At 49.4% G+C, this 19,100-nt stretch overlaps 9 protein-coding genes across 9 annotated transcripts; 4 read left to right on the forward strand and 5 right to left on the reverse strand.

The window, feature by feature from the left end:
* Positions 1 to 647: 647 nt before the first annotated feature.
* EPUS_08859 (uncharacterized protein) lies at positions 648 to 1,430 on the forward strand (the record flags this gene model as incomplete). Its single annotated transcript, XM_007789270.1, has 1 exon — positions 648 to 1,430. One exon carries the CDS (start codon positions 648 to 650, stop codon positions 1,428 to 1,430), a length of 783 nt encoding a protein of 260 aa, XP_007787460.1.
* A 30-nt stretch (positions 1,431 to 1,460) lies between these two features.
* EPUS_08860 (uncharacterized protein) lies at positions 1,461 to 5,267 on the reverse strand (the record flags this gene model as incomplete). The annotated part of the gene is made up of 1 exon (XM_007789271.1): positions 1,461 to 5,267. The coding sequence occupies one exon, from the start codon at positions 5,265 to 5,267 to the stop codon at positions 1,461 to 1,463; it is 3,807 nt and encodes a 1,268-aa protein (XP_007787461.1).
* A 532-nt stretch (positions 5,268 to 5,799) lies between these two features.
* EPUS_08861 (uncharacterized protein) lies at positions 5,800 to 10,977 on the reverse strand (the record flags this gene model as incomplete). The annotated part of the gene is made up of 6 exons (XM_007789272.1): positions 5,800 to 6,412; positions 6,456 to 7,605; positions 7,659 to 7,895; positions 7,944 to 8,046; positions 9,319 to 9,471; positions 9,517 to 10,977. 6 exons carry the CDS (start codon positions 10,975 to 10,977, stop codon positions 5,800 to 5,802), a joined length of 3,717 nt encoding a protein of 1,238 aa, XP_007787462.1.
* A 1,145-nt stretch (positions 10,978 to 12,122) lies between these two features.
* On the reverse strand, positions 12,123 to 12,499 carry EPUS_08862 (uncharacterized protein; the record flags this gene model as incomplete). Its single annotated transcript, XM_007789273.1, has 2 exons — positions 12,123 to 12,338; positions 12,389 to 12,499. The coding sequence occupies 2 exons, from the start codon at positions 12,497 to 12,499 to the stop codon at positions 12,123 to 12,125; spliced, it is 327 nt and encodes a 108-aa protein (XP_007787463.1).
* Positions 12,500 to 12,843: 344 nt separating this feature from the next.
* On the reverse strand, positions 12,844 to 13,584 carry EPUS_08863 (Proteasome component PRE3; the record flags this gene model as incomplete). The annotated part of the gene is made up of 2 exons (XM_007789274.1): positions 12,844 to 13,168; positions 13,214 to 13,584. 2 exons carry the CDS (start codon positions 13,582 to 13,584, stop codon positions 12,844 to 12,846), a joined length of 696 nt encoding a protein of 231 aa, XP_007787464.1.
* A 637-nt stretch (positions 13,585 to 14,221) lies between these two features.
* Positions 14,222 to 15,169, forward strand: EPUS_08864 (uncharacterized protein; the record flags this gene model as incomplete). The annotated part of the gene is made up of 1 exon (XM_007789275.1): positions 14,222 to 15,169. One exon carries the CDS (start codon positions 14,222 to 14,224, stop codon positions 15,167 to 15,169), a length of 948 nt encoding a protein of 315 aa, XP_007787465.1.
* Positions 15,170 to 15,637: 468 nt separating this feature from the next.
* On the forward strand, positions 15,638 to 16,706 carry EPUS_08865 (uncharacterized protein; the record flags this gene model as incomplete). Its single annotated transcript, XM_007789276.1, has 3 exons — positions 15,638 to 15,810; positions 15,861 to 16,432; positions 16,516 to 16,706. The coding sequence occupies 3 exons, from the start codon at positions 15,638 to 15,640 to the stop codon at positions 16,704 to 16,706; spliced, it is 936 nt and encodes a 311-aa protein (XP_007787466.1).
* A 291-nt stretch (positions 16,707 to 16,997) lies between these two features.
* EPUS_08866 (uncharacterized protein) lies at positions 16,998 to 17,816 on the forward strand (the record flags this gene model as incomplete). The annotated part of the gene is made up of 1 exon (XM_007789277.1): positions 16,998 to 17,816. The coding sequence occupies one exon, from the start codon at positions 16,998 to 17,000 to the stop codon at positions 17,814 to 17,816; it is 819 nt and encodes a 272-aa protein (XP_007787467.1).
* A 213-nt stretch (positions 17,817 to 18,029) lies between these two features.
* On the reverse strand, positions 18,030 to 19,014 carry EPUS_08867 (uncharacterized protein; the record flags this gene model as incomplete). The annotated part of the gene is made up of 2 exons (XM_007789278.1): positions 18,030 to 18,224; positions 18,304 to 19,014. 2 exons carry the CDS (start codon positions 19,012 to 19,014, stop codon positions 18,030 to 18,032), a joined length of 906 nt encoding a protein of 301 aa, XP_007787468.1.
* Between the last annotated feature and the right edge of the window lie 86 nt (positions 19,015 to 19,100).

Genomic DNA, 19,100 nt, shown 5'->3' on the forward strand with positions numbered 1-19,100 from the left:
TAATAAAAGAAAAAAATAATATTATAATATATAAATATAATAAATATAAATAAGTATTAAGAGATTATTTAATATTTTATAAAAAAGCTATAATAGACTTAGATAAGCCTAAAAGACCTTAAACTACTTATAAGATTAGTACCCTCTAATGTAATATTTAAAGGTGCTCTAGCATAAGCACTTAGGAACAATGCTCAAGAACGTCTCTGCATAAGCAACGCTCAAGGACGTCTCTGCATAGGCAATACTACAAGGTGTTCCGTTATGAGCACTTGTAAGCACAAATCTCCTAGTCTATATAAGCACGCTCGTTTCCCAGATACTTTCATAGTCTTCGTAGTCAACTCATGTTATCAGCTTATACCTAAGTTGAAGACATCTTAGTATTGTTCACTGCACTTCCCTTAACCAGTTGAGCCCTAACATTTGACAGGCTGCCGTCTTCTTCACCACTGTACTTCCTGAGTGTTAGTGTAATTCCCAGATTGGCGTCAGGTTTTGACTGAGACCAAACCCGGACAAAGATCGCTGTAACAGACCTTCTTAAAAGAGTATTCTCAGTGGTGAAGTTGCTAGGATCACTACACATCTTTGCTCTCATCTATCGGATTTACAATTACGAACCGAAATCCATCTCAGATACAACCATGCCTTCGTTCCAGACATTTTCGCTCGAGGCTCGGCTCTTCAACCCTACTCTCTACCACAGCCTCCTGAAGTTATGGTTTGATGGCTTGTCAGAGGGAGCGACTGGCCCGAGCGAGCAGCTTGCAATGCGCTGGTTTGGCGTGGGAGCCACAGAAAGTGACAAGGCTTCATTCGACAAAGAATGCCATTCGAGATTCAACGAAGCACTAAGTTCAATTTCGCCAGCGAAATTTGTGTTGCCAGAATTCAAAGACGCTGACGCAGATCGAAGCAACTACCCAGAAATTGCAGCACCGTTCATAGGACAACTCTATCAGAACAAGGTTAAAGATCCTGAATCAGCTCTTGGCCTGACGCTGCTCCTTGATCAAATCCCACGCAACATATTCCGTAGCGACCAAGCACTGATATATGGACATTATGATCGGATCGCGCGTGCTCTGTTCTACGCAATCCACAAACAGCAGCTAGACAAACACGAGCGATATGCCATGTCCGCTTTGCAACGAACATGGTTCTACATGCCACTGATGCACTCAGAATCGCTCGCCGATCACCAGCTTCTTAGCCAGGAGATGGGCGACTTAAAGTCAGGATTGGAAGCCAAAGGAGACGAGAAGGCTGCTCAATACGTAGGACAGACGTTGAGCTTCGAGAAGAGGCACGCCGATATACTAGATAAGTTTGGCAGGTATCCCCACAGGAATAAGTGGCTCGGGAGGGAGATGACGGACGAGGAGCGCAACTGGTTGGATCAGGGTGGTGATACGTTTAGTGCTTGAGCCGACGCTGGTCATGTATTTGGACACTACTCAATCGACGCGCTTCCTTTTCCTCCTTTTCTTCTTAGCAACATTCTCTATGCCAGGATCACTCTCATCACCAGAAACACCATCCTCGGCGAGCATTGCACTATTCTTGTCTTTAGAATTCTTCTTGGCTCTAAGCCGCCTTCCCCCGTTAGCTGTGGCAGCCTCAAGATGGAGATCTTCATTCAGGTCAGCTGCCTCGATCTGAACAACATCAGAACGCTTCTTCTCTGCTACATTCTTCAGTCGCCCGAATGCCTTTTCCATCCTCCCACTCTTCACGCCCCTATTTCTTGGTGCGCCTGCTTCTTTCCCACCCAAACCAACGCCGCCACCAAAGAACCTTGTGATATTCGCCTGTGTCCCTTCCACCCCACGCTTGTTCATATCTCGAATGACTGGAACAAGTACCTCGTCCGTTCGCTCTTGACTCCAGCCAATAGTCGCCATCAAATAGGCTCTCAGAGCGTCCAGGTCAGGCACACCCCATTCAAAACCAGAGGGGTCTGAGTCAACTTCGGGATGGAGGTATGCATGATCCACTCTGGTGTCGGGGAAAGCGGGAGGGAGGAACGTCTTCTGTGCTTGTTTCCTGAACTTCTTGCGGAATGGCGTGGTGATATTACCGTCCAGCTGGCCCATTTGAATCTTAGCGGACCAGTCGCGGAATTCTTCGAGGGTGTCAAAATCCGTCAGGATCTCGAGGGCTGTCACAGGCCCGATTCCTGGGATACCCTCAGTGTAATCGCTACCAAGGAGGTGGGCAAAGCTAATTAGCTTCCTGCGGTCAAGAGCGTACTCCTTCTCGAGGTCGGTGGTGAGATAGCACTCCACAAATTTGGCTGCATTAAACATGTTCTTGTAGACTCGCGTACCACCAAAGAGGAAAATATCAGAATCATCAGTCACAATTCCATCAACCAAGCCCAGATTGACAAGCTCTGCGCATTGTGCTTCTGCTTCCATTGGCGCCGTGATATAGGGAAGACCAAAAAGACGAAGAAGAGCTTGACATTCTTGAACCATTACTTGAGTTACCTCGTCAGCATCACGTCTGTCCTTTTTCTGCTGATTTCGGAGCTGTTTCAATTCTTTCTCGTAGTCACGAGCTGCATCCGCAGGAGTGCGAGTGTTGTTCAAAGTGGAAGCGAATCGGGCATGTTCTTCTGCTTCGATGACCATCTGGCGCATTAGCTCCTCGTCGGACTCTGAGAAATGCTCTTCTTGGTCCCCTGCTGCATTGGCCTGAACAAGATCTTGTCCGTCTTCTGCTATTATAAATTGGTTTGCCAGAGAGATATCCGCGGCGTTCAAGCCGCTGGTTTCCTCTCGCAGCAAAGTTGGTCGTGTGGAAAGTTCCACATCCTCAAAATCGTCCCCGACCTCTTCCACTTCTTGCATCCCACTTCCAAAACTCTGCTCAACCTCCGATGTCGTGCTTCTCGTGTCTGGGCCTTGTGACTCCTGATCCAATACTTTGGCCGCGCCATCATTTTCCTCGTCTGACTTTCTCCACTCAACCTGCTCTTCAATGACTGAATCAACAGGTAAATTCGAGTCCTTGTCAGCCGGAGCCTCAGGAAGGTGATCAGGGACGCTGATTATTGGAGGACGAGCTTGTGCGATGTCCGCTACATCGTCCATCAGCAAGCCGGGTGACGTTGGTTGTTCTTGATAAGACTCATGGGCAAGGGTTGGACTTTCATCGTTCATAGGGTCTGGTGGCTCTTGTGATTTCTGTCGCTTTTGTTCAAGCGCTTCGTCACTCGTGTCGACATCCCTTACCACCTCCTCATCGTCGGACAGCTCGACCACGATCTGATCTGTTATTTTCGACTGCGAAGGCTCATCAACATCAATAAAATCCAGTGTGTCGTGACGCATCAAAGCTTCCCGCTTGTCAATGTCCTCCAGGCCAAAAGTAGCATGATAATCATTATCATCTGTGTCCAGCTCAGCACCTCGCTCAACAGCATTAGTCCAATCTTTCGCGTCGAACCAGGAAGGCAATGGCACAGACTTGATATTCTGGCGATCACTATCCTTGTCGAATCCTCCTGCCTGATCCTGCGCGATTTTCTCGGCTTTCTTCTTACCCAGCAGGGATTGCCCCAAGTTCAACGATTCGAATGGCAGTGGCCCGTTAAATGTCTTCTCTCTGGGCGTAACAGAGGGTGGGGATTTGAAACCTGCACGGCTTCTCGACTGATGCTTAGATTTTCTCGACTCAGTCAAGGCTGCTTGTAGGTCAAACCAACCGTCCTCGTCCTCCTCATCACCGTTGGCCAGCTGAACTCCATTCATATTTTGATGAGCTCGCTGGTTGACATTCTTAACAACGACGCGACCATTTTTTCGATTTTCTGCGGTGAACAAGTCAGTCTGCGCATCACCAAACGCTGAAGCATCGTGGTCAGATTTATGCAATGACATTTGAATAGCTCGTTGCAAGTCATCGTCGTCTTCACCTTGTTCCATGTCCACGTCTTCAAACAGATCGTCTACGTCCTCGTCTGACTTATTGGGATTATCTTGTCCAACAAACAGTTCTTCATTTTCAGGTTGAGCGTACGGATGTGGTTGCACCGGCCGTCTTTCGGCTGCCTTTTGCCGGGCTTCGTATATTGATCGTCGTTTCTGTGCGATTTCTTCGGCTGCGTCTTTATAATCTGGATTATAATCAACTTCTGTCCTCTTCCTGGCCCACCTCTTTGGAAGCCTGTTGAGTCCTTCAATCGCGACATCCTCGAAGTCTTCCTCGTCATCTTGATCCACATCGCTCTCATCCTTCGCCTCCTCATCCACGTTGATCGCATTGGCTTCCTGGCCCCCTTTGTTCGAGACCACACCCAATGCCCAACCACCTTCAACCCCTTCATTTTTCACAAGCACGTATTCTTTCCCCTTCTCGCCGGCAATCCTTCCACCTTGATCAAGGAAATCCTCAGCCATTCCATTCACATGCATCAATCGTTGGGTCAGCTCGTTCCTTTCTCGAACTCGTTCAATCTGAAACCGCGAGAAAGCCATCCTGTCCGGAAACATGTCATCAAGCTGCTCTTTCGAATATCCCATGCGAAGCCGACTCCTCAACCTCGCCGCATTAAGAATGTTGTATCGATCGCTTGCCGGCAAGCTCAAAAAGAATGGACTTTCGAAATCGATTTTGCTGAAGTCGTAGACGTTGATATCTTCCCCACTGTGAAACTGCCTAGCATACTCCTCCAACTCTGCTTGACTCATGATTCTTGGATCGTTAGGCGCCCCCAGAGATTCGATACTCACATCCAAAGCTGGCAGATGGTATTGATCTTTCTTTTTGAACAGCCGGTTCTGGTGACGCTCCTTGCTGGTCATCCCCAATTCATCAACATACACCATTTCTTCTTCTGGTGGCAATTCTTCCTCGTCCGATGTCCTGTCCCTCTCAGCTCTTCTCGTCTTTTCTTCCTCCTCAGCAGCCCTCTGCATCTGCATTCCCAAAAGCTTTCCAGCTGTCCGCACAGCATCTTCCCTCCTACCTTCTCTCCTTCTTGCCCTTCCTCGAACAGTCTCCCTTTTCAATAGTGGTGCGCCTCCATCGAACACAAAGACAGGCTTGATTCCAAAGTACAAAAGCTTGCATATACGACGAAAGAACCCGACAACATGGGAGTTGCGGAGAGCATTTCCTTCTTTGTCGCGCACAGCTTTGAGAAATTGGTATATCCAAATCGAGGCATCGACGGCAAGTCGTCTACGGTTTAGCGAAGCAAGTTGAGTAGGTCGGGCCGTCGGCGCAACCACTGTCCAAAGGCCCGTAACTCCCATGACGAGAACAATGTAGGTCTAGAAGCCTAGGGCGAAAGGTAGAAGATTGGGAGCGAGCAGGGTCTCAATAAGAGATGACACTGGGGTTGCCTGATCATCTTCTTCAATTTTTCCATGTCGATTTCCCTCGTGGCAAAGAGTTTGGTTGTCGACGAGAATATTCGCATCAATTTTGCCAATTGATGTTCATTGCTGACAGCGGCCTGAGACGAAGCAATAGCTTAATAACCCATGATTGATTCGATTTCGGATGCCATGGGATGCGCAACGAAGTGTCACGTGATTGGACACATAGCACCAAGGAGCCAAGACATTGCTTTGTGCGGTGCTTGCTTGAATTGCCAGACGAACAAGCACGACAGTCTACGCCAGTTATTACGAGTATTATACCTGATAAGATGTTGCTTATTTCTACATGAAAACCAAAACACCTCGCTAAGCAATGGCTAACCCGGGCTCACACCCATCAGCCAGAATATCTGACAAAATATGATCACAGCTTTATTTCCACGCTCCACCAGGCCATCCGTCGCTAGCTTTTATTCTGTTCCTTCTCTGCTGCTGGTGGTACAGTAGCGCCACTTACTAACGTGGGAGCTATCCTCCGCTTCTTGGGTTGCCCGTCTTCCTTCTCACTTTCGCTGGCCCCACCAATATCCCTCTTTCCCAGCACACTCCCACTGACGGAGCTGGTTGCACTGTGTCCACCAGCCATTGGAGTCTGTGGAGGAGTTGGCTGCGGTAGGCCGACGGGCCCAGACGAATTCGCGGCAGTAACCATAGGTACGTGGCTCATGGTCGGTGTAGGGTTGTTCGTTACTGCTGGAGTTTGAACGGAAGACATGGTGGCAATAGATGACTGCGAATTTGATCGTGCTGGACTACCTGGCCTTAATGGGAAGAATGGAGCAGCAGGGGATGGAAGTGATGGAGCAATGGCAGGAGAAGCCTTGGTCAGGGATGGCGAGGAGGTATTGATAGGCGTCGGTACAGTGGTTGTAGCGGCGGCAAGGGTGGTGATGGTTGGATGGCTCATTGTGGGATGCGGCCCCAAGTAGACTTGACCAAGCTCGCCAGGAGTAAATGCGAGCGTTGAGCAATAGCCGTCCGTCGAGGACATCAATAGTGTCAGACCATCATTAGACCTAATCATATTAGCCCTATCGGCAGAATAGACAAACAACGTACCAGCTCAGATCCGAGAATGTCGTAAAGTGAAGGTTGCTGACAACACAGATAGGAGTCTGCTGCTGGGTATCATACACAAGTACTGCGTCTTGAGTTGCAACAGCATACACCATCCGATACGGGAGTGAAAAAGCTTGGCTGAGGCCTGTGACCGGAACATCCAAATCAGAAGGTTTTGGTGATGATTGCGGTCTAGATGGCTCGCTTGTGACACTGCAGGAGACTGCTGCAGGAGGCTCCATGACGGACGATGATTGGGTTGGCACTACAGGGTCAGGAAGAAGCGGTATGTCCAAATCAGCTGCAGAAGTGTCTATATTGAATTGCGTGGTTGGCTTTGGATTTTGACGGAGAGTGTAGAAGATCGGTGAGCATTTCACCGCGACAGAGGGTTTCTTGTGGCCCGGCAGGTGAGCAACAGGTGGCTTGTTGAAGCCCGCACGTGTATATATGTAGACAGTATTTGAGACCTCGTCGACCGTTTTGGAAGGGTCTGCTGTTGATGGATGAGATGCTTTGTATTGGCCCGAAGGGGTGAAGAGAAGACTTCCGTCGGGGGCAAATGTGAGACGCCGAAAGAACGATGTCAGGGTCTCGCTGTGATAGATATTGGTATTCCTCACCCCCAATCCCATAGCTGCGTTCAAGCTAGGCGAGGAGATCTCTGGGCGAATTGCGGGAAGCGGAAGTGAAGGTCCAGGTGCTGGTGATGCTGATCGTCGGAAAGACGGCGACGAACCAAACGACGATCGACGACTGTGGGAGATTGTTGGGGGATCCATCGGGAGCGGAGTAGCGAGAGGTGTCCCAGGATTTGAAGGTGCAGGAGATGTGTTGGCAAGCTTCTCGCTTGCATTTGAAGGGCGATGACCTTCGCCCGACGTCGAATGGCGGTGAGCCTCACTCAGGGTCGAAGGACGATGACCTATATCAGACGGAGCTGGACTGTGTGAAGAGATTCGCCGGCCAGGCAAATCGATCTTTTGAAATTTCCCATGATTCGAAAGCGTGCAGGTTCCGTCTTTGAGTTTCAGTCCATATATATGCACGGAACGATCTGACGACTGTGTTGCGATGTACTCGTTGAGCGGATCCCAGGCGACCCCTTGAACGTAGTGACTATGCTCAGAGATTTGGCGCACCAATTGGCCTACATCTAACTCAGAGAATGGTCATTCCATTCCAATCCACGGGAAGTCATACCGGTTTGAGCATTGAATATTCTTGCAGTATTATCCACACCCCCGGTAATGAAGAACACTCCATCTGGTGACCAGGCAAGGTCGTATATCTCGGCTCCAGTCGAGGATCTGCACATGTGTTTCACCCTCCACGTCTCTTTGTCCTCGACATGCTCTTCTCCCAGCGTGGTTACAGGAACATCCGAAGGGACCCAGAGGATTACGTTGCCATCATCTCCGGCAGAGGCAAGCATTTCACCTGTACCGGTTAGCATTTCTGCATCGGAAAGGCCGTATCATTGTTCACCTTTCGGACAGAATCGTACAACATTGATAGATTGGGAATGCCTGACCAAGGTGGAGAGGTATGTGAGCTTTCTGTCTTCGCCATTTGCTTCAATGCTCCACAACTAACGAGCAGTTAGCAACGGAAAAGACTCCAAAGAGCTTTCTGTAGGCGTACTCGAACATTGTTGTCACTGGGTAACTGTGAGCTCGTCGTCCGTCAAGCTGAAGCGATGTGCTTACCCTCCACCTGTAGCAAGCCGTCCTCTCCCATGTGGATCGAAGTGGGTGGAGTAGATTGGCGAGCTCTCATTGTGCCATGAAACAAGCAATGGTGCTGCCTTCATGGCTCTATTATCATTGAGGCCGTTACAGGCCTCGTCGAGAGCTCCAAAACGCTCAATAGCAGGTCTGTGTGTTTGGTACTGATCTCGTAGATTGCCCAGGTCAGGTAAACTGTGGTCACTGAATGACCTCAACCACCTTCCTACTAACTAGTAAGTTTCAATACTAGGTAAGCTGGGCGGACGTTATTTGCCTGCAGCTTTAGAAAACAATGCGATGCAGGCGTTCAATGATAGTTGTATTGGCCAAAAGTCTGCACATGTGTGGGTGAGCAGCAGTTCGTTTCTGGCGTCAAGTGTCTTTGGTGAGCTGCCGAGGAGACGCGGCATGAACGGGACACGCCTCGGAAGAGTCCTACGAATGCACACAAAAAATTGGTTTCATCCAATTCCACAATCCGTTCAGAAGTACGGGTATCAATAGTGACCAGAAGATGCGGCCAATGTAAATTGCCAAAGACATATACGACCATAGCAAAAGTCTACTCGATAGCCTTATCTAGCCACCCAAACCAGAGAGCTGAAGATCAGTCCGTTGAAGCACAGGCCCCCATCATCCGATCATATCTTTTAGCTCGCATATACCACTTCAGTCTGGTCCGTCAAACGTCCAAGGGCACCTTGCTTATCTCTCCGACTACATTGTCAATGCCAACCTCCGGAGATGTTAACGAGGGCATGTAGAAAACACCATTCACAAAATTGCACCATCTTTCATGCTCACTCTGAACTGTACCACCTTTCCAGGTCCGCGCAACCTGGAGACCTTCAGGCCACAAGAGCCTTGCATCAACTCCGACGTCTTATACAACACGGAGCGCGCGAAGGCGAGTTGGATTCTTGGCCTAGCAAGTCACAACCGAGACTAAAATCCTAGTTGATGCAAGATCTCGTTGAACTTGATGCGGCGTTTGAGCCCAACAAAGTGCTTGAATCGCTGGGATACAGAGAAATGGATGTTTCATTCAGAAGCTTTGCGCAGAGACAGTTGCAGGCTGCAAGACTGTGAGCATAACCATTGACATCATAGCAAGTAGCAAGTATGTAACTTACAGGACTATTGAGCATGCTGTTGCGTTTGTTTCTCCCCTTCTTGATGTGATTCTTCAAGGCACTGGAATCGAGAGGTTTGAGAAGCTCAAAGCTGCAAAGCAGGCCATCAGATACAGACATGATCGCTCCCCAGTTGTCAAATTCTCCGCAGTACTGAAACATGTCAGCTTGCTCCGTAGTGAGATCTGCTGAACTTACGTTAGGTGCAGAGAAAACAGTGACCAATACCCGATCATTGAAGAATTCGTATCCATCTTCTACCACCATATGAGCTCGACAAACTAGATCAAAATCATGTCGTGCAAGGAAGTCGATGATGACATTCTTGCCAAAGCAATAGCTGACACCCCTTTCATTCGATTCCCAATCTTGATCCATGTCAGCTGGGTCGCTCCAAAGGAGGTCGTTAAGCAGTCCATAGTCAGGCACATCCGTGGGTCGTGCAATCTGTCGAATGTCGTCCATATGCTGCAGACTCGGAGACAGACCACCATGGACGCAGAAAATCTTTCCCGCTACAATTGCTGCAATGGGCAAGCAATTGAATGTATCAACAAAAGTCTTCCAGATCTTGATATTGCATCTCCTTTTGCATTCGTCGTAAAATCCATATACTCGCGTGACATTAGCACACTCATGATTGCCACGAAGTATGAAAAAGTTTTCTGGAAACTTGAGTTTGTAGCACAGCAGAAGAAGAATCGTTTCCAGACTTTGCTTACCACGATCCACATAGTCTCCCAGGAACAAGTAATTCGAGTTGGGAGGGAAACCACACATCTCAAAGAGCCGGATCAAATCATTATACTGGCCGTGAATATCTCCAACGATCTTGACTGGCGGAGACAGCTCGATCAGCGCAGGCTGTGAGAGTAACACTTCCCTGGCTTTGGTGCAGATGGCAGTAATTTCCGCATTTTTGAGACAAACCGCCTTGGTGACTTTGGTGGAATAACCGGCGTCTAGTAAGCGCGTGATCATATCGTCCAGATCGACATCTTCTAGAGCGTTCATGCCCATGCCCCCGGGCGAAGTCCCGGGCAATGACTCTGCAAGTTTTGCTTTCAGGTAGCTCTTCGTGTCAGAAGCTCGAGGATTGATCTGATTCTCATTCTTGACAAGTATAGAATTTCCCGGCTTCTGGTGATGGGCAAATGGATGGATATTAGAGCCAGGGGCGTCTTCGGAGACAGCACCCACCTCTCCAGACCTTTGAGCGCCGCTAACATCTTTGTGTCGCTGCCCTATCGTCTTGGACTGGGTTGGAGATGGTGGCCTTCCACTTACAGGAGAGCCGGATCGTGGTGATGGGTTTTCGTCGTCGCCGTCTGTCGTGGTTGTAACTGGCGATTGAGCGGAAGAAGTGGATCCACGGCGCGCAGATCTAGTAGTGGACCTTACCGAGCCAGTATCAGTTCTGTCGAAATTGGGCCCATCAATACCTCCGGCTGTATCTCGAGGACTCTCCTGCTTGTCCAGTTTTGAGCTGCCTGGTATTTTCGATCTTATGGAACCCCTCAACGACCTCGAAGATTCTTTGGTATCCGATTTGCTGAATGATGGATAGGACTGTAGATTGTTCGAAGGGCCGCTCAGGTTCGACGATGAAGCATTTTTGGAGGACTTAGGCCCATCGGGCTTAGACTGCTGTTGGCCCATAACGGAAGTGTCGCAGTAGTTGCTCCACAGGCGACCCAGCCAAAGGCTACCCGAAAGCCGTTACTGTCTCGTATCCTCTGATCGTATATCTAGTGATGCGTCTGCAACGTTCTTCCTCGTTTTATGGTGGTTCAAAGAGTGACGACAAGAAGCGAAGGAAATCTGCTTCAACAAAGGACTTCGTCGTGGGAAGTTGACGGGAAACCTGAAAATGTACAGGGAATTTCGGCATGCGCCTTTTAAGAAAATAGTTGAACTGGCTTGTGGGCTCCGCTTGGAATTCGCAGTAGCCTTGGAATATATGACAGACTTGAGGGTTGAAAGTAGACGAAAGTCGCGCAGAGAAGACGGTTGTCACTGTCCGAGAGGGGAGGTTTCAAGTCCACTCCTAAACTTGAGAGATAGTCAGCAGTAATACTTGAGCATTAGAGCAGGCGCGAATCCTAGAAGCGACGAGAGATGGCCAGAGAAATACTGTCAATTATAGTTGCGGAGGGTTCGCTTGCTAACATTCGTGATTCGGTTGGCTTTATTCAAACAAAGAGTGAGGCGAGTGCGACAACAACCCTGAGTCGAATGCGACAGTGATTGCGATCAATTCTAATAGGATGGCTGAATCATCTCAGTCTACGTAGAAGAAATAGCTGTGGAGGTGGAGTCTTTTTGCGCCACGAAAGCCAAGCAATTCCGCTAACTAGTTAGTTACAACACGTTGTCCAAAAACCAGGAACACCACCCAGTTGAGCCGGCTCTTCAGAGCCTCGTATACCTCGACGCCAGATTGAAATTGTCCCATTGTGCAGGAGACGAAACGCCATCCCAAACAAACCGCCCCACACCACAGCTCTCTGGATGCACTCTGTCTTGTAAGGTTTCGAGAAATCGTTACATCATGTAGTGTGGTGCTAGAAGCCCGTGAACTATGATTGTGGATTGGGGCTCGGGTCTAAAGATGATCTTGTCTTCACCTCTCGAGTAAAGCTTCCATGGAGCACTCCGTCCTAAGCTCACGCAGATAATGAAGCGACGAAACTGTGAAGCCAGCTTCTCTTCGGTCTAGACCACAAGTTCAGCATAACGATGTTCAATTTGAAGAGGACCAGACTGAGCTTTACCGTAGGAGGATACCGCAGGGAGTCAATCACTCAGTTCGGTCGTAAGGGTAGCTCCCAAGGCTTTCTCTCCTCGACCTCGAGCTTAGTGATATGCTGCCCAGGGACAACGACAAGGCCCAGGAATCTGCTTGTCATGTCTGCTTTCCCACTGCCTTCACCAGCCAGCTGGCGTTCAATGGCATCTTGTTTCGCCTTCGCAGTAGGCATGCGGTATTCGTAAGTCTTTGCTAGTATGATGTTGCTTTCCTACAGGTCATCAACAATATCCTTGCCCAGGGCACTCTAAGATGTAGTACATTATCGGTGCATTTGAATTCCCCTAGAAACATCCGCCCGTCCGAAGTATGGGCACGAAAGGTACGGTTCACCAGAGACTCTAGATACTTGACCGCTGAATCATTATCCATTGGTGTGTACTACGGGCTGCAGGAACCGGCTGAGAACAATAGCTTAAGATGAGTGCGTTGCGTCCAGATCCGATTTCGTCTGTATCAAAGAGGTTGTTGAATGAATATTACATAGGGGTTGCCAAGAGCGAGCATCAATTCGCTTCAGGGTTATTGCTCCCTTCACTTGGAGGTATGGATCAACTCTGTTTAGGGCTACTAGCGATTAAGCCAGCAAGCGGTCAAGATGATTGATAATTATGTCCCCTGCATCTGACATGCTGCAATCGCGGTCACTATTGCTGCCACTTCTACGTGACAAGAGCCTCTCAACGCCATGCCATGCCGTGACAAGAGCAAGGAGTCTACTGCTTTGTTCCCGGCCCAGTATATCCGTTGTCGGGCAGATACAAATGTCGAACAGCTCCTTTGGCCGTCAGAACCACCATTCTAATAACACCTCCGGAGCTTCCGTCCCACTTGATCGCCTCTCTTAAAGAGCCCTTCACAAATTCAACCCCTTCCTCCTCTGTCATGCCTTCCTTCCAATGTGCATCACAGTAACCGTAGATGTAGGTCGAGCCTGAGCCGCCAATCGCATACGACTGCTTGTGCAACGAGCCCCCCAAAGGGATTGAATAAACCTGGCCACCATGACGGCGGTCGTATCCAGCTATGATCATACCAGCACTAACAATGTTAGCACTTTCAAGCGCTAGCATCCAATAGCCCTACCTGAGTTGATCCTTGTTGTCGTAACACAGCTCCTGAAATAGTGCCGCTGCGGTGTGAGTGGTCGGAGGCTCATTGTTCATGATTCCATACATTCCCAGGTGATATTGTACAATGTCTGCTACCGCCTGTGTATCCGCAGCTGAGCCTGAGCGACAGCACCATATCGTGTCGTGCACCTGAGTAAGTTTGTCTGTAACACGATTTGCGATGTAAGCGCCTGTTGTTGTCCGAGAGTCGGCACCAAGAATTACGCCGTCCTTGAAGTTTATGGCCATGATGGAGGTTCCAAGGTTCACTTCACCGGTTTTCAGATGATTCATGTCGATGTGAATGCCATCTTCGCCCAGCATGCCTGTGCCTGGGCCGATCATACTGCCCGGGCGTAGATTGAAAAAGGCGACGGGATGACAGAGAAGGTGGTGGCCCAAGCTATCGAAGGCAAGAACGAGGGTGTGTGTTGCGATTCAGATTGATATGAGGTGACTTGAAGAACTTGAAGCCCTATCGTCTCTTTATTCTTGTCTAGAAGCGAAACGCTGATATTCAAATTGACAGGCAGAAGATGCGCGCGTTCGTTGATCTTGCAACTTCTAGACTTGGCATTGACAGCAGTTTGGCACTGCAGTCAGTTGGTCCGAAGGTCCGAGCTCCAGGGCTCACCAATGCCCATTCACTCGACGTTGGAGTCTCGCCCCCAAACATGTACTGTTCGGTTATTGTGCCACCGATCACCCTGCATCCTCCCTCCTTACAGACGCTGTACTTGCTCTCATTTCGGTGGTAAGATGGGATATGAGTAAATGCTATTCTTACGCAGAAGGCTTTGTGGCGCGTAGGGACCAGCAATCAATAGCTTTTGCAAAGCGCTACCTTCGATCGTAATAGTGCCACTTCGCTACCCGTTGTCCAGAACGGATTGCAATCGACTAGAATCCTCGTCAGCAATAAATAGAAGGGTACCTTCACTCGCAAAGCTTCATCAGCCGTCCACAACTGAGTCTCCCCATTATGGCCGCGAACTTCTTCTCATACCTTCGTTTACCTGTGTTAGCTTCCTCGGGTCTGGCTGCGCTTGGGTCAGGGCTTCTGTACTTCAAACAGAATGAAATCATCTACCCTCGAAACCTCCCAGCAGGAGCACGCACCGACGTACCCCAGCCCAAGGATTTCCAAATCGAGAATTCAGAGTCCTTACAACTACAAACGCCAGATAACGAGTCTCTACACGCATATTTCCTACGAGCGTCTAGTATCGTTCTGCAACAAAACGTTACAGTCCTGATGTTCCACGGTAACGCGGGGAATGTCGGCCATCGTCTGCCAATTGGCAAGGTGTTGTCAGAAAGTCTGGGCTGTAATGTCTTGATGCTGGAGTATCGGGGTTATGGGCTGTCAACAGGCACCCCAGGCGAGAGCGGGCTGGCAATCGATGCGCAAACTGCACTTGACTACATTCGAAACCATGACGAGTTACGTGACACCAAGTTGGTCATTTACGGACAAAGCCTAGGCGGTGCAGTGGCCATTAGGCTGGTTGCAGAAAACCAAACCAAGGGCGATATAGCAGGCGTCATTCTCGAAAACACTTTCACCAGTATCCGTAAACTTATACCAACGGCTTTTCCACCAGCAAAGTACATAGCGAGATTATGCCATCAGCTGTGGCCATCAGAGGAGATAATGTTGGGGATTACTGCCGACGTTCCAATGTTATTCTTGAGTGGTTTGAAGGACGAGATTGTCCCTGCACATATGATGAAGACTTTGCACGACATCTGTAAGGTTGACCACAAGGTGTGGAAGACCTTCCCCAATGGTCAACACAACGATACTGTGGCTGAGCCTGGCTATTTCGATGCCATCTGGGCTTTCCTCGTCCAAGATGTTCTATCGGAGAAAGTCGACAATCACCCTCTCGAGAGTGTTGATGTCTCCAAAGACGAGTTGTGGAGTTGAAGTGACTTTTCTGATGGTTGAAGTTATGGCGAGCTTACCGCTGAGCTATCAACGATGGGCTAACCTCCGATTTCAATCATGAGCGATTGTACTCACAACAGCGGCAGTCGTTGCGTTAAGCGAGTATTGCAGCCTTCGTTATTGTTATGAGATACCCCCAGATAGTTGCATCAGACTAATCAAGTGCAAATGCTTTGATGACTGGCGTCGGAAGCTTTCCATGCAGAGTGTCAGCCGCCTCGGTTAGATGACGAAGGCGATGAGCTGCGTGTTTGATTATCCGTGGTGAATGGGAGAGAATCGTTAGTATTATGTCCATACTGTAGTGGTAGATTGCAGCTACATCTTGTAGGTAAAGATTTTTGGCCAAAAAGAGCAGCCACCTTGAAACGCCACCCAACATCATTCGCCATCCTTACGATCACATCACAGCCATCTGCTTGATCAATTGAATTTGCATCGGGCACGATGGCCTCCTTCCACAGTCCGCTGATCTTCAACCGGATCCGTGGACCACCAAACCCACTCCGCTTGCAGCGCAGATGGGCACGAGTTCATGACGTTCGTTTCGTTGCTACCCGTGGTGATACGAAGAGTATTCTTGAAAAATACAGGGACAAGTTAGACAAGAAAGCGAAGGAGTAGGTGCTTGTACTCTCTGTATGCGCATGGGAGCTGATTTTGGCTCCAGGGAAGGCCATAAGTCGATTAATTCACTCAAAGAAGCATATCAAGACAGAATCTCAGATCTACGACGGAAGGCTACTACTATCCCATCTGCAGCATCTCCAGCGCCGAATCTAGCCTTGCAACAACCTCCACCGCCAGTACCTAAGCCGCAACTACCAGGCACGGTCGACCATGCAGGCTGTCACTCCTCTACCCCTGGAATCAAACCTCTATCAGCCTGTCTTGATCTAGCCAAAGTCTCCGCCCTGCCCAAGAAAGAGGTTGAGCATATCTGGCGTCTGCGTCATGCTTCCGACCCACTCTCCCTTTGCGCTGTCATTCCTATCGAGACTTACAATCGCATCTATCACACCGCTAAGAACCATCCTCAGTTCATCCTACCCCTCCCTCGACCCGCCGCCGGCAGGCAGCTCAAGGCTTCGAGGGCGGCCAAAGAACAGCTGCAGACATCCACTTTCTACAATGGGGCTTCCACCCACCTGCTGTACCTCCAGCATCAGGTTCCGCCACGGTCAACACGCACACTTCAACTGTATTGTTCACCCACCTTGCCTCCTTCAAGGTGCACGGGGCGTATGCGCAGCCACACACCATAATTACGCACCATCTTGACCTTGCCGATTCACACGGACTAGTGTTGCTGAATGGTGGGGTAGTGGAGGGGAGAGGCTTAAGTGCAGAAGAGGGAAGATGGTTGGTGATGTGCTTACAGAAATTCTACGATTTCGAAGGTCATGGGGGCGGGATTGGAAAAGAGAAAAGGCAAGGGCTGCTGGAGAAGTTCTCAAAGGGCGATCAGGGCTTCAATCTAGATGAGCTGGTGGACGAAGCAGAAAGAGTGTCATAGAAGACGTCAGTCGCAGCCACCAGTGAAGCCATGGAGCCAATATGGAACAAATTTGTCCCACCATCGTTGTCGCATTACTCCGTACATACCCAATTGGGCCCGGGAATTCGGTTTATGGGTCGATCATCCTCGTGGTTGCACAAGGCTTATTAGAGTATACGGCAGGACCTCCGGACTTCAATTTGAACCCCCTTAAGGCGATCGAAATATTCCGGGCTATAAGACCCAGGTGTTTTTACGATCTTGCACAACTCATCCTCTTGATAGAGCAGAGAACTCAATAGAGGTATCATGGTTTCTGCCAATGCCACTTCGATCCTCAGTACGCTGATCACAGCTAACCACGTCCTCCACTATCATTCGGTACTCCATGCATATGGCCACATCTCGGTCCGGAACCCAGAGAATGCCTCCACATTCTTTTTTGCCAGAACCTTAGCGCCAGCACTCATCTCATCTACTGAGGACATCAACGAGCTCAACGTCGCTGATGCATCACAGACAGACCCAACCCGTCCCAGAAGCTTCGTTGAGCGCTTCATACATAGTGAGATCTACAAGCGCTTCGAGGACGTCAATAGTGTCGTGCACAGTCATTCTCCACAGGTGCTTCCATACACAATCACTGACGTGCCACTCAAGGCTGTATACCATCTGCCAGGTTTCCTTGGCGACCAAGGAGTTCCAAACTTCGACATTGCCGAGTTCTATGAGCCAGGCGATCAGCAGGATCTCCTGGTAAGCAACACACGGCTTGGTGCCGCCCTAGCCAACACCTTCAATGTCAACTCAACAACAAATTCGTTCCCAGATCCGCCGGCCGTGCTCATGCGCGGCCACGGCCTTGCTGTAGCAGGTGAGACCATCGAACAAGCTGTCTTCTTTTCAATCTATACACAGAGCAATGCGGAAATCCAGTCCAGCGCGATAGAGCTGGAGCATGCATTTCCAAATACTGGCGAAGGAAGCGGCTTGCGGTATCTGACTGCGCAAGAGGGTATAGATTCTTGGGCAACCAATAAGCCTCTCATCATTCGGCCTTGGGAGCTGTGGCAGAGGGAGGTTCAGACCGTAGGACAAGGGCTGTACGTCAATGGGCTGGAGCACTAGTTAGGGCGTATGCACTGGTGTGGGAACGATGATGAGGTAGTCAGTATTGAAGTGTAATATGTAATCATATACGCCAACCATGTCAATTCACAAATAGAACACGCCGCTCTTTGCTCCATATCCCCAAAACATTTCCTTGGTAAGGTTATGCAAAACCCAGTTTCGTCAATCATACCATGTGTGGCACAGTAATAATAACTCGTAAACAAGGTATTAGAGTTTCGATCTTTGAGAACGTCGAAACTTATATCGCGACCATATGGTTCTCCTGGGCGGCGGTACAGCAAGGCTGACTGTTCGCCGGCCTTTTGCCGTGAAAGAATCTCGTCCAGAACACTCTTCCGCCAGCGGCAGATGGTTCTGAGATCCTGTGGGCTCGACGACCTTTATTGATTGGATGATTCGTTCCTGTAGAGAAGGTAAGTGTTGTGAAGTAACGACAGGGAAGCGATAAGCACGACTTCGCAGGAGTGATGTGGAGACTTACCCTATGGCCGGGCGACTGACCAGGCTTCGCCAGCTTCAACGTCGCCGGTATGTCCCCAGCTTGGAGTTGGCAACCCGTGTCGGTGCCACGACCGAAGAGGATTTTTAGCTTTCCATGACGTTGCATGAGTTCTTGGCAGGTACTAATGAAGGCAGGAACGTGCTCGGGCTCCCAGATCTCCAGAGTCAGATTCTCAACGCCAATGAGACCACCGTGCTTCGATCCTAGGCATTCAAGGAATCTCTGATGCTCTCCAGGAAGACCAATTGGAGTGATGGTCACCATCTTGATGAAGGAGGCGTTCAAGGGTCCAATTCGTGGCAAAAAGTTCAATCGAAGGAGTGGGAGATGCTGATACACAAGAAGATTGAGGGATGCGTAGAAAATAGGTGGTGCTTCCTCGTAGCACGTCCTGCATGTACGAAAGAGCTGAACATCTCGAGATCCGCGGGAGATCAATTCGGGAAAATTTTGGAGTACTGCTATCATAGCAGGTAACTCCCCTGATTGGAGCACCACGGATGCTGGTGTGAAGATTGCTTCATAGATCAAGAGCCGAATTTCGGTAGGAAGGTCTAGGAAGGCTCGGGATGATTTGAGACTATTGGGATTACTTCGCGGACTCCGACCACAGCCTTTGATGAACTGCTGAGCAAAACTCTGTCGCATATCACATCCTATATGCTCAGCGAACCAGTTGACGAGCGACATGTTGTGGACGGAGGTTGAGCTTGATCGACATTAAAAGGTAGCAGACAAGTAGCTTTCAACCAACTCCATCCGAAAGAGGGGTACCC

Source organism: Endocarpon pusillum (assembly GCF_000464535.1).
Source record: "Endocarpon pusillum Z07020 unplaced genomic scaffold C734755, whole genome shotgun sequence".
NCBI lineage: Eukaryota > Fungi > Ascomycota > Eurotiomycetes > Verrucariales > Verrucariaceae > Endocarpon > Endocarpon pusillum.